Here is a 14,056-nt window from a genome sequence, read left to right as displayed (position 1 = left end):
TACTTTACTTTAAATTGGTTCGGCAGCGTTCAGGTGGAGAGATGCTCGACTCCTAGCCTGAAGGTCGCGGGTTCGAATCCCCGTCACACTAAATATGAACGCCCCTTTCGCCGCAGAGGCGTTATAATGTGACGGTGATATATGGTCTAATGTATTCTGTTTACTGCGCTCGTCAAAGCAGTACAGGTGAGTCGTGGATTCGGCTGAACTAACTTACTGCAAAGGGGGCAGCGAACCAAAAAATAAATTTGCCGTCTATGTGATCAACGAATACCTTCGTCTTTTCTACTTTTCGTTAGATAAATTACGTGATAAATTTCCCATTAAAATTACTTCACGAAGCAAATTACAAGTTTCATATCAAATCCTTAGTTTTGATATGATTCTTTAGTTAACTGAAGTGCATTTTATAAACATAATATATATGAATTGTATATATATATATATATAATGCATGTATTTTAAGCATAAAGGAACATTTATTAATTATTTTTTACGCGATTTCCTATAATTTTTCTCTAATCTGATGAAAATGGTACTTGTAAAATCTCTAACATAAAAATATCCTTAAATCGGAAAGTACTTTTAAATACAAAAATTTCGCAATATTTTTGACACTTCTAGTTTCCTCAATTTCTGAATAAGAATTTGTTTACAAGCAATCTATAAGAGCATGGAAAATATATTTTCCGTGATTATTTATTTCTAAATCGGTGAAGACAGCTTTAACAGTTGAAAATTCAGTGATTATTTAGTACTTAATATTTAAAGTGTTTCATTGATAAAACGTGGAGATATGTGGTTGTGCGGTCTTGTTAAATCAAAAAACAACAACAAATCAAATAGATAATTTAGAATAGCTTTATTAAACACAAAGAAAAAGGAGATGGAATTTATGAAGAAGATTCAGAAAATTTAACAAAACGATTTACGAAAGTTACATCTGACTAATAGTTAGTGGCTTAACGGTTTGATATGTCAAAACTTTAGTATTAGAAACAGCTTTATCCCATCTCCATCTGGACCAGTTAAAGATGTTTTCTTTCCTCAACTGTAAATGGTCATACCTATAGAAAAGTGAACCACCAGGGAAATTTTAGAGTTTCAAACTCTGCGAATGTATTTAGTTCAGATGTATTTTCTACGATATACTGCAGCTAGGAGAGATTATATCAAAATAATTGAACTATTCTTTTCAATGAAAAAATTCCCACAAAAAATAATTATACGGGCGATGAATAATGAAACAATTTAACCAAATTTCAACTTACTTAAATTTGTATTTTAATGACCCATTGAAGACATTTTATTTAACCTGGAAGTCATAAGTCACGTGTTGTAACCTTCTTTCCACTAAGGATAATTATTTGATACTAGTATATTTTTGTCTTTAAATGACCAATAATAAATACACAAGTTGCTCAGCAACGTAGTTTTCCTAGCGTATCATCTGGTTCAACTTTTCATTTCATTCCACACTTTCTAAACTCACAAAAGTTTCAATTATTTAACAAATTGTCATATCGAACAAAAATTCCGTTGTAATTACAAAAAATTATATTTCAATCAATCGTGCGATAAACGGTCTGTTTAACTGGTAATGGTTTCATGACATTTTTCAGTGAAGTTTAGCTTACCTCTCTAATCGGATTCGGGAGGAACTATTACAATACCACAGATCTGAAAAATAAAGATTCCATTTTTGTTCAAATTCTCCAATGAACTATAAAAGCAACCGGATAAACATGCACATTAGTTATGAAAGTAAGCGAATCGAGTTCCAAAATAGATAAATAAACGATAGATAGATGAGTAGATAAACCTCACTGTGTAAAGAAACTGAACCACAAAGTGTTGTAAGGGAACTAATAAACATTTCAGAAAGATTTATTAATTTATTCTGTTTGCAAATTATCATTAAACACATAAATCATTGCCAACAATACTACTGTTTGTTTATTGGTAAGCACAAAGTTACACAATGAGCTATATCTTTTATGGTGTGCTCACCACAGCTATTGAAACACTGAGTCACGAGCATCATCAATGCAAACAAGTCAGCTGAAAATTGTAAAGAGACTATTAAAAATTCATAAAGGAAAGAATGCTACCTTAGATTCTTCACTCTAGTTAAGGTCCCAGGTCCCTTAGATTCTTCACTCCCGTTAAGGTCTACTCTAATGTTCAGTACAATGCTATCTTAGATTCTTCACTCTAGTTAAGGTCTACTCTCATGTTCAGTACAATGCTACTTTAGATTCTTCACTCAAGTTAAGGTCTACTCCCTTAGATTTTTCGCACTAGTTAAGGTCTACTCTAATGTTCAGTTTCCGACGTCCTGAATTATTATCACTGATTTTTTTATCATCCTTGGAAACATGGTTTAACATTCACCTTTACGAATTTTTTCTTGTGGTTAAGAGTTTATTTTTGTCAAGAAAAGAACATGGGTAAATGTTGTTAGCAGAATTATAGAAAACGTTTAACATGGATGTTTTTTAATGAACAGAGAATTGTGCCATTAAACTACAGTTTCCTAAGCTAAATGACTTCACTGGTAATGTGATTCTTATTGGTTTTTGATTCGACGTTTCCTGGGGCAACCGTTTCGGTTGGCTCAATACAAGTTACACTCCCTGAGTATTACCAAGATTCTCGCAATTAAGAAGAAACCTACACAATAGGCTGTCTGTGCTCTGTCCATCACAGGTATCAACACCTGCTTTCTCGCGTTATAAGTTCTTAGACATACCTCTATGCCACTGGAGGCGTCAGGATAATAAATTATAAGTTTTATTTGTTTTGACTTCAAAGAAAAGTGTAGTTTCTATTAGCAGAGATTCCTGCCCCCCGATAGTACAGCGGTATGTCTCCGGATTTACAACGCTAAAATCAGGGGTTCGATTCCCCTCGGTGGGCTGAGCAGATAGCCTTTGTGGCTTTGCTAAAAGAAAAAAAAAAAAAAGCAGAGATTCCACTTACCGTGGAAATTTCCAAATCCATACAGGCTTGATAAAGTTGGACCTGAAATGAACAAGAGAATATTTATAGTTTAGAAAGTTTAACAACAAAGAACCACCTCTTGCGAAAATTCTTTCGACATTTTAAAAGAATATAAATACTGATGTTAAAGCCGAGAGACAGGAAACGTTATTTATTATAAAGTATTTAACGTAGTTTAATTAGTATTAACACCACATATTAGAGTTTGTCTGCTCGCTTCTGCAGTTATTTTAATAGCTACTTTAAGTTAGTTAAATCTCGTAAATGTGGTTAATTTATGCAACAAATCTAGGAAATCCCACCTGGCCAACAAAGTCTTCTGGGAACTTCTCCTCCTGTGGAATATAAAGAATAAAAACATATCACTTTTCCTTTAGCTTATTATTATTATTATAAATGATAGCTTTATATAATATTGGAATGTTTATAGTTGTTATATTTATTTAGTTGGTGTAGTTCTGCACATAAAATGATCCATACGTTTTTTTGTAAAACCTGTTCAGCTACTTACTCTAAGTGTTTCTGCTTATCGTAAAACTGGTTAATGTGAAGGCTATGAAATATTAAAAGATGTGAAGAACTAAGGTACTGCACATTGTGAAACGCTGGTATTGAAAGATGGAAGAAATAAACTGTATGTAACAAAACAAATAAGTTAAGTGATCACAACAATCATAAAGTAGAAGCAAGATAACATTTTGTTTGGACTTAGAAATCAGTGATTTCAACTATTATATTTTTTAATTCCGTGAATTTGCGCACCAATCGTAAATATCACGTGAAATCACTTGAAACGAACAAACAATACTTACTGATTTGGACTTGCACTCTCCATGTTTCGCTTTGATGTTTTCGAGGATCTGCAATATTTTAAATGTTTGTTAATGATATAAATAAATATCAAAATTTAAAGTGTGTTTTTTCGTGTATATTCAAAAATAACAATAAAGTTAGTGGTGATTGGCACAGTAATAACATTATTTTGAGAGATAATGCTTGCAACATATATGTGCAGTAATAACAAAACAAAACCAGCAGTGTCTTGAAAAAGAAACGCTTTCTAATTTCAGCGAAGTTCATTCCTTGAAAACCGCAGGGCACAAGCAGTGTTTGCCCTACTATTGTTTTAAGACATCTTTGTGAATATCCAGTATACGTGAAAAAACTATTACCTCAGCATTCAGTCCCTTCTCCTCTATCTCGGCTACTGCTCTGTCAAACTTGTATTTCCCATTTTCGTTAAACTAGAAAAGAATGAATATTAATGTTACACACTTCATCAGGGTAAACGCTGAGAAAGTAGAATATAAATACCATAAAAATTAAACACAATCAAATTGGGTTAAAATATACACAACAATGTTGAATAGATGGCATCACAGACGTCAACTATTCCTTTAGGGATACATCGCTGAATTAAAAGAGGTAGTACCCTGAAGAGATGTTACGCATCATCTAGAACATTTAGAGATGAAATAATGATGAACGTTCTTACCCATCCTTCAGCTTTGAGAGCACAAGTTGTGATGTCAGAACGGTGTTGATCCAAAACCTCCTGTTGATAGACCAAGAACAGATATGAGAATCAGGAAATATGAAGCTACGGTTATCTGTAGTTAATAACTTAATAAATCCCTCACATATCACGTGACTCTTCAAATGGAAGCATATTTAGCTGTTTTATTATTTTTACAAACACATGCACACTTGATAACTAGCTCAAATTTTGCTAATTTACCAATAACCTATCCAATTCAGTTCCTTCTGTTCAATGATAAATTGTTTAAAATTTTAGGGTTAAATCATTTTGGACCCTCCTTACTATAAACGTAGTGTGATATCATATTGATATAAAAACTATTTATACTCTTAACTTTGTTTAATGTTTAATTCAATATTCAACTGAAAGATCGCTATTCTATATAAAAACGTTTCACTTTTTCTTCGTTATTTAATATCGTTATGGATTCTCCATTGTTAAATATCCAGACGAAAGTTTTGCCTTATCACATCAGTTGTGACCGACAGTTTGAGCGTAACAAATCAAGAAATCTGAATCTTAATTGAGAAGTGTACTGATAAATATTTTTTAGACAAAAATTATGCCTTACGATTTTAATTGCAACTGATTTGTTTGATTGTAGAAAAGTGGAGGAAACAGAGTCTTACTTGAGGAGTGTTTTCAGGGTTAGGTGGAGGGTTTTCCTTGAGACAGTCATTTATCACCTTTTGCTTGGTTTCCTGAAGATACAAATCAAAGTGAAAACATAGCGTTTCGTAAACAGCGCGTTGTCAATAGCTTTAAAATAATAATTCTGAAACGTTTTTGTAATTTTATCAACAGAATAAATATAAAATTATTTTACTCAGTTATTAAACTACTCACGAATAATGTGTAATTATGGAAGAATAAACATTATACGCCTTATTTGTTCAATTGTATTAATAATAGTTTAATTATAAAACCGATGTTTGAGTGTTTTAAAATACATACATTTTTGTGAATGATAATTTATAATTATGAATACATTTATAACATAAGGTAATGGTGTGTTTATGAATATACTACGACTGAAATTTCTTTTTTTTTGCAAAATATTCTTATATTTCTTTCTTAACTGATTTTATTGTTGACAAAATTAATAAATATATATACATGTATGTGTGTGTTATTAACAATAAAATTTGTGATAAAGAAGTTATTAATGTTTAAAACATTTGTTTGAATGTCCAATTGTTATCACTTTTTGTAAACTGATATTAATTTCTTAGTAGATACCATCTGTTTTCAACTGAATATCTTAAACTCACTTTTTCTTTAGTAGATGGTTCTAGCTGCGGGCATTTACCCCAGTTTATTTGCTGAAAATAACAATACAAAAATAAAACATCTTTATTTTTGTGCATATACACATATTTTTAAATATATTTTTGAAATTCATATCTATACATATTTATAACTAAATGTATATATGACACAAACTGATAATTAAAGACACCTTGTGTATTGAGGTCAAACAAAAAACGACTGCGATAAGTCAAACACAAAGCACGTTAGTTTCACTTACGCTAAATTTATGTTCGAAAATGTTGTCAAGGTTTGTTTTAGTTCAGAATGAAAATAACAAGACGAAAGAAAAATAAAAACATTTTATATCTGAGCCTGAAAGGTTAAATGCAAATAATTTTAGAACATGTTATTTTATCACAAAGTTTTAAATCAAGTGACATTTTCGTATTTGTAAAATTAATCTAATTATTAAACAAACGTGTCAGAAATAATTATAATTTGTTTTTGTAGCGGTTGTAGTTCGAGTGTGTGTGTTTTCTTTTTGCAAATCCCCATTGAGCTATTTGCTCAGGCCACGGAGAAATATCGAACCCCTAATTTTAGCGTTGTAAATCCAAAGACATACCGCTGTACTAGTAAGGGGCAAGTTGTAGTTCGATAGGTAAATATAAATACGTTCGAATTTAAGTAACTTTATAAAACTTTAAAATGTCTTATTTTCAAACTTGCTTATGGTAAATGTATGGAAGTCAAAATGATTGAGTTGATTTACACGCAACGCTACACGAGGGCTATCTGTGCTAGCTAGTCATCACTGCCAACTTTTGGGCTACTCCTTTACCAACGAATAGTGGATTGACCGTTAGATTATAACTCCTCTACGGCTAAAAGCACTATCATGTTTAGTGGTTCGAGGATTTAAATCCGTGACCATTAGATTGCGAGTCAAGCGCTCTAATCACCCAAGTTGATTGTCTCGGAAATTCCTCAGAAGCAAAAACCTTGGAAAATCTGCTCTTATGGTTGCTAGAAAATTATAACACCAAAGGAAGTACATTGAATCGAACGTTTGTTATCTGTTATCTCAACTTGGGCTGAGCAGGAGCTTAACACAATCAGAAATAAGTTGTTAAAATTCATGGGCAGTTTGTGATGAACGTTGGCTTTTATAATGATGGATACAACATACACCTCTTTCAAACATCATTTCAAGAAGCAACATTTTCAGAAGTCTATGTCACTACTACATACAGAAATAACGAGCCATTTGAAATTAGCTTTGATACTTTACTACGTAAAGGCGGATACTAAGTATTCAAACCGCAGGGTAGGAATTACACTTGTATGTTTGCATATCTTTATAAAGCACAAGTAAGTTAAATATAAACACATTTAGCATAGACTTTTGAAAACATTTTTTCTATTAACTAGGTAACATATAATTGACATTTTTTATTAAAAACACTTAAATAATTTTAAAACAATGTAACATAGAAATGTGATTATGACAAGTGTACCTTTTAAAAATAATGTATAAACATTGTTTGAATTGGTAAAAAAATAAATTTTATTACACTTTTACAGCTTTAGAAACTTTATTACATTCTTATAACTTTAGAAACTTTATTATATTTTATAACTTTAGAAACTTTAGTACAGTCTTATAACTTTAGAAACTTTAGTACAGTCTTATAACTTTAGAAACTTTAGTACAGTTTTATATCTTTAGTGACTTTAGTACAGTCATATAACTTTAGAAACTTTAGTACAGTCTTATAACTTTAGAAACTTTAGTACAGTCTTATAACTTTAGAAACTTTAGTACAGTCTTATAACTTTAGAAACTTTAGTACAGTCTTATGACTTTAGTAACTTGTAGAATAGTCTTATAACTTTAGTAACTTTAGTACAGTTTTATAACTTTAGAAAATTTAGTACAGTTTTATAACTTTTAAAACTTTAATGCAATTGTACAGCTTCATAAAATCTATTAAAGGCTCATAATTTTTAGAAACTTTATTACAATTTCATAACTTTAGAAACTTTTATAAAGGCTTATAACCTTAGAAAATGTATTAGAAGTTTATATCATTACCCAACCAAACCATTTTCAATCTTCAAGGTAACACGTATATATATTTTCAAACATGTAGAATATGATATCCTAATTGATTTAATAACAGTATTACTACTATAATTGCAAAGCACATTATTTTATAAAGAAGAATTATGAACGTAGAAGCAGTAGTGAACTAGAAGCTACTCGATTTTAAAATACATTTCAATGACGAAACTTACAGGATGACCAGGATTGGTGGTCTGAGGAGCACCACTGACGGCCACCAAGGCACAAGCCACCAAAGCTAAACGGAGCATTGACATCTTTCTTAGTTTTTCAGGACTGGAATAACCACGGTGATCCTGATGTGAGTCTGAGATGACAAGAATTTATATACATTCTACAGCCAATCATAACTCTTTTACTCCGTCACAAGGCAGCTCTGAGCAGTTTACACGACGTGACATTAGAAGGTGAAAGTAGCGATTTCAAAAGTAAAAAGTTTGTTTATCTGTATAATAATAAAGCCAAAACTCTAATACTTCACAATTAAATCGTCATTTTTCCTTGTAATCGGTTGTGTAACATTCACGTTAAACTATGTTTCATAAGTTTAAAACTTGTGCTTGAAATATTGATATCTTAGAAGGAATCATAGAGAATTACATAACTGACTTGGAAAAACACCCAAAAAAGAATAAACACAACGTATTAACTTGATACTAATATGATAGGTCATTTGCTATGTATATATTTCTATGATAATAGTATAAAAGTTATGTTATTTGGTAAAAGACCAGTGATTTATGACATATGTTAAATGTGTCTGCACGTATAAATGGGTGGAAAGTGAGAACATTTGTTGACACAAAATGTGTGTAAGTTTTATTTCTGTTGGTTTCAGTTTTGTTCTGCTTTTAGTGATCATGACTAGAAAGTCTCTCTGTGAGTTTGCACAAAGTTTACTGACATACAACACAAAAAACAGGGTTTCGTTTCCGTGCAGCTGACAAAGTCCACTGCGTAGCTTTACACTAAGAAACACCCGCTACTGACCAGTTGTTGCTTGTTTGTCTTTATATGTTGATTTCATGATTGGATGTTGATATTCCATCCTTTTGATAATTACTTGAATCTTATCCATAGTTTGTTTCTGTTCACTTCAAACACTTGAATGTTAAAATTCAAGATGAGTTCTGGCTAAACTGTTGCTTTTCCTTGTTGCTTAAATGAACTATTATGTTAATTGTTTAAGATTTTGTGTTTCGTTCAAATTAAATACATATCATATGGTGTTTGCAATGTCTCGTGTTCATGCTGAATAATTAACTTTCCTTTTTATCTTCTGCCCAAGTTTAATACTTTCCTGAGTATTATTTGTTTATTTATTGAATTTTGCGCAAAGCTATACGAGAGCTATCTCCACTAGCCGTCCCTAATTTAGCCGTTTAAAACTAGAGGGAAGGCAGCTAGTCATCACCACCCACCGCCAACTCTTGGGCTATTTTTTTTCCAACGAACAGTGGGATTTTACCGTCTCATTATAACGCCCCTACGGCTGAAAGAGCGAGCATGATTGGTGTGACGTGTATCCGAGCCCGTGACCCTCGAATTTCAGAGAAGTAACTTTATTCTGGTACCTCATTTTGAAAACCAAATACCTGAACTTTTAAAACTCGCATTTCTGACTTCAGTCTGAGGATTTACAATTTAATTATTAGTCAGAGAATCTCTTGAGGATGATATAGATTGTAATATGAAACATATTTATTAAGAATAAACAAGAAACAGATAGCACGGAAGTTGAGATCTGCAATTAGTTTTTTAACATCTCAATGAAGTAAATGATGGGTAACGTTATCCATAACTATTTGTAACGGCCTGGGCTTGTGGTAAGTGTTCACAATTAGCACTTTGACGATCTTGATTTCGAATCTTCATAATCAAACATGCTCTCCCTTTTAACCGTGTGGACGTTATAACGTTGGTAAATAGTCCGAGTTCACGATGGGTGGTTGTAAATAGCTGCATTCCTCTCAGTCTTTCACTGTTAATTAAGAACGGCTACTAGACTAGAAAACTGTTTTATCTTTTAAATTTGACTCAATAGTTTCAATAGAGTATTCTTATGTGAATTATCTGCCTGCTTTCTGATAAAATATCTGTATGTGGGGGGTTTCAACGTTAAAAGTTGAAGTTCGATACTCACCTTTGTCAAAACACATATAGTCTATTCGACGGCTTTATTTTTAACGGCAGTCAAACAAACTTATTTGTGTTCTGGATTACGTAGCAGAGCATATTTACTATCGCGAATTGTACAACGTAAATAATTGCGAATCCAGATACGTTTTTCTGTACCTCATCTCAATTACGTATTTGTTAAATCAACCACTTGCATAAAATCAAAGAACATTTCCAATGGCAATTAGGGTGAAGTTTTTTTCTAAATTAGATGTTACTACTACATTATATAAGTATAAACGATTCACTTTACGTTTAATTCAAATTTTATCTTTTCGTAACTTTGTGTATAATTACTCTTCTATTCGTTGTTCAAGTCTGAATATGATGTAGTTTGAGAAGCGATATTGTGTATCGTGAGTTCTGTTAAATTGCATAAGAAGGGTCTAGAAATAAAGGCTATCTATGCTCTGCCCACCAAGTGTATGAAAACCCAGTTTCTAGCATTGTAAGTCTGCAAACACACCACTGTGTTATTGGGTGTGTGCTAGATTTTGAAAATATGGGATATTAGTAGGAGGCGGGGCATGGCCAGGTGGTTAAGGCACTCGACTCGTAATCTGCGGTTGCGGGTGCGAATCCCCGTCATATCAAACACGCTCGCCCTTTCAGCCATACGCTCAATTCTTCTATTCGTTTGAGTCGGCTGTGTGTGGTGATGATTAGCTGCCTTCTTTCTTGTTTTACGCTGCAAAATTAGAAACGGCTAGCGCAGATAGTCCTAGTTTAGCTTTGTGCGAAATTCAAAACAGACAAAATATTACTAAAGGCTATCCAACTGATTCTTATTAATAAAATGAGAAACAAAATGAAAATATTACATTTTCCGCTGTAAAAAAGATAATTTATTCTGTTCTTAAAACTACAAAATAAGAGAGTGAAAAATGTATCACAGGCTTGTGAACGAAAAATAATACTTTGTCACAATGATCTTTGTATTATTTTACAAAATGAACTTTAATTAAAAAACATGAAAACTATTTGTATTAAGTAACTTTTTTCTAAATCATTATTTTTCAAGATTTTTTTAATTAATGTACAAGCTTTCAAATAAATTACCTAAGCCTTCTATAGGTATGAAACGCTTTATAAACGACAGTATCTAACACTTGTAGAAGGCTTAGATAATTGAACCGACAGCTTGTGCATTAATTAGAAAAAAACCAACTAAAAAAACCAACGTGGTGATAACCCAGATAAATAACTTAATACAAATATGAGTATTCATGTTAAAAAACCTAAAAGATAAAAATATTTTTAATGACCATAGTGAAATTTCAAAACTATATTTCAGAAATAATTGGCTAACAATCTCATGGCCCGACATGGCCAGGTGGGTTAAGGCGTTTGACTTGTAATCCGAGTGTCGCGGGTTCGATCCCCGTCGCACCTAACATGCTCGCCCTTTCAGCCGTGGGAGCGCTATTATGTGATGGTCAATCCCACTATTTGTTGTTAAAAGAGTAGCCCAAGAGTTGGCGGTAGGTGCTGATGACTAGCTGCCTTCCCTCTTGTCTTACACAGCTAAATTAGGAAGGCTAGCGCAGATGGCTCTTGAGTAGCCTTGCGCGAAATTCAAAAACAGACAAAAACAATCTCATATGAAATTAATATTAAAAAATATTGATAGAATTAACCCATTCGCTGTAGTTCAGACTGTTAAACTTCGGCTATCTATTACGCAGTACGTTTTTCTTCTGTACAGTATGGCTGTGCCATATTTGGGATTTCGTGAATAGGGTGAGGGGTAATGACGAGAAAATACAAAATATGGTTGACTTATTATTAGATAACAATATCTAAGGGGGATTATTTGGTGTAATGCACTCTTATATCCTTTCTTGTATTATTGTACCATGAGCTTTATGTGTTTTATAGATTATTCTTTATTTATGTAATTACACGTAAGAAATGTTGTGTTAAGATTTATATAAGCAGGGTAATGTAGTCGTCTTGTGAGTTTTGGTATTGTGTGATGAATACTCTTTTACCAACGAATAGTAGAATTGATCGAACATTATAACGCCCGTACGAATGAAAGGGCAAGCATGTTTGGCGTGACGGAAATTCGAACCTGCAACCCTCAGATTGCGAGTCAAACGCCCCAAGTACTTGGCTAGCCGGCCTGTCATTACAACCCGTAATTAATATCAAACACGATATTAATCTTGTCAGCTTTCCAAGGTTCTCTTGAAGCGAACGATAAAAGTATTTGTCACGAAGGCCATATAATAACATTATTCTAAAAAGGTTCACCATTATTGTCACGATTTTTTGTTTCTCTGTTTGATATCAAGTTATTTCTAAGTGTATCATACTACCAGCTACGACAACCGACGATATTAAAATTTTAATATTATAAATGGTCACACAAGACAGTTGGTCTTATTTATACACTCCAAGATAACTTATCACGTTAAAATATCAGTTAATTCACACCAAAACAACTTAGTTTGTTAAACTGTTGTGTAAATTTAGGTCAATGAAGAGAAACAGGTTTATTTTATTTTCTCCAAACAACCAACCATTTTAAAATATTAATACTTATGAGGTCACTCAAGAAAGACAGGTTTCATTTCAATAACTAGAAGAAAGCCTACCTTATGAAAACATTGATAATTAATTAGGTCACTTACTAATGGCAGATCTTTGAATTCACTCCAACAGTGGTTTCAAACAAAAACATATTCTATTATAATAATACTAAGAAACTTTACCATAAAACAAAATAATTTTGCAATTTTTTTTTATTTCTAGTTTGAAGCTTTGTATTTTTGTAGCGTTTGGGTCCTTACTATTTTCGAACATTTGCTAACACAGAGTCTTGTTTACCTTTCCTCTATAATAATTCTATGGGTGGGGTAGTTTGATAACTCGTTCGTTTAAAAGAAAATGTATTTTATGAGTGCAGCCAGCTTAGTGAAGGAATATAAGAAAAAACATTTTATTGTCTGAAGATTTGAGCCGAGGCTAACAAGAAGGTCGGAGGCTAAAATAACGTGTTTTTTCTTCACTTGAGTAATTTGATTTAGAATAAATGATTTTGTACTTTCAATTCTCAAGACATAAGCGAAGTATATATTTGACAATAGGCATTACCATGATAATAATAAGCTATACTTTACTTTAAATTGGTTCGGCAGCGTTCAGGTGGTGAGGTGCTCGACTCCTAGCCTGAAGGTCGCGGGTTCGAATCCCCGTCACACTAAATATGAACGCCCCTTTCGCCGCAGAGGCGTTATAATGTGACGGTGATATATGGTCTAATGTATTCTGTTTACTGCGCTCGTCAAAGCAGTACAGGTGAGTCGTGGATTCGGCTGAACTAACTTACTGCAAAGGGGGCAGCGAACCAAAAAATAAATTTGCCGTCTATGTGATCAACGAATACCTTCGTCTTTTCTACTTTTCGTTAGATAAATTACGTGATAAATTTCCCATTAAAATTACTTCACGAAGCAAATTACAAGTTTCATATCAAATCCTTAGTTTTGATATGACTCTTTAGTTAAATGAAGTGCATTTTATAAACATAATATATATGAATTGTATATATATATATATAAAGCACGTATTTTAAGCATAAAGAAACATTTATTAATTATTTTTTTACGCGATTCCTTATAATTTCTCGCTAATCTGATGAAAATGGTACTTGTAAAATCTCTAACATAAAAATATCATTAAATCGGAAAGTACTTTTAAATACAAAAATTTCGCAATATTTTTGACACTTCTAGTTTCCTCAACTTCTGAATAAGAATTTGTTTACAAGCAATCTATAAGAGCATGGAAAATATATTTTCCGTGATTATTTATTTCTAAATCGGTGAAGACAGCTTTAACAGTTGAAAATTCAGTGATTATTTAGTACTTAATATTTAAAGTGTTTCATTGATAAAACGTGGAGATATGTGGTTGTGCGGTCTTGTTAAATCAAAAAACAACAACAAATCAAA

General features: G+C 32.3%; 1 protein-coding gene across 1 annotated transcript; it reads right to left on the bottom strand.

Moving 5' to 3' along the window:
* Positions 1-843: 843 nt before the first annotated feature.
* LOC143252223 (uncharacterized) lies at positions 844-8,236 on the bottom strand. Its single transcript, XM_076504026.1, has 10 exons — positions 8,093-8,236; positions 5,815-5,865; positions 5,173-5,244; positions 4,499-4,558; positions 4,176-4,247; positions 3,816-3,863; positions 3,306-3,338; positions 2,983-3,024; positions 1,638-1,680; positions 844-1,067 (listed from the first exon to the last, which is right to left on the bottom strand). The coding sequence occupies exons 1-9, from the start codon at positions 8,174-8,176 to the stop codon at positions 1,642-1,644; spliced, it is 501 nt and encodes a 166-aa protein (XP_076360141.1). The 5' UTR covers positions 8,177-8,236; the 3' UTR covers positions 844-1,067; positions 1,638-1,641.
* Positions 8,237-14,056: the final 5,820 nt, after the last annotated feature.

This window comes from Tachypleus tridentatus, chromosome 6 (assembly GCF_004210375.1).
Source record: "Tachypleus tridentatus isolate NWPU-2018 chromosome 6, ASM421037v1, whole genome shotgun sequence".
NCBI lineage: Eukaryota > Metazoa > Arthropoda > Merostomata > Xiphosura > Limulidae > Tachypleus > Tachypleus tridentatus.
The sequence above is the reverse complement of the archived record's forward strand: the minus strand, read 5'-3'. Positions and strand labels throughout refer to the sequence as shown.

Excerpts from the sequence above, each read along its gene's own strand:
- LOC143252223 (XM_076504026.1), bottom strand. The coding sequence starts at position 8,176 with ATGTCAATGCTCCGTTTAGCTTTGGTGGCTTGTGCCTTGGTGGCCGTC. Across the intron at positions 5,866-8,092 it reads CCACCAATCCTGGTCATCCT|CAAATAAACTGGGGTAAATG; the intron begins GTAAGTTTCGTC and ends TGTTATTTTCAG. Across the intron at positions 3,339-3,815 it reads GAGAGTGCAAGTCCAAATCA|GAGGAGAAGTTCCCAGAAGA; the intron begins GTAAGTATTGTT and ends TATATTCCACAG.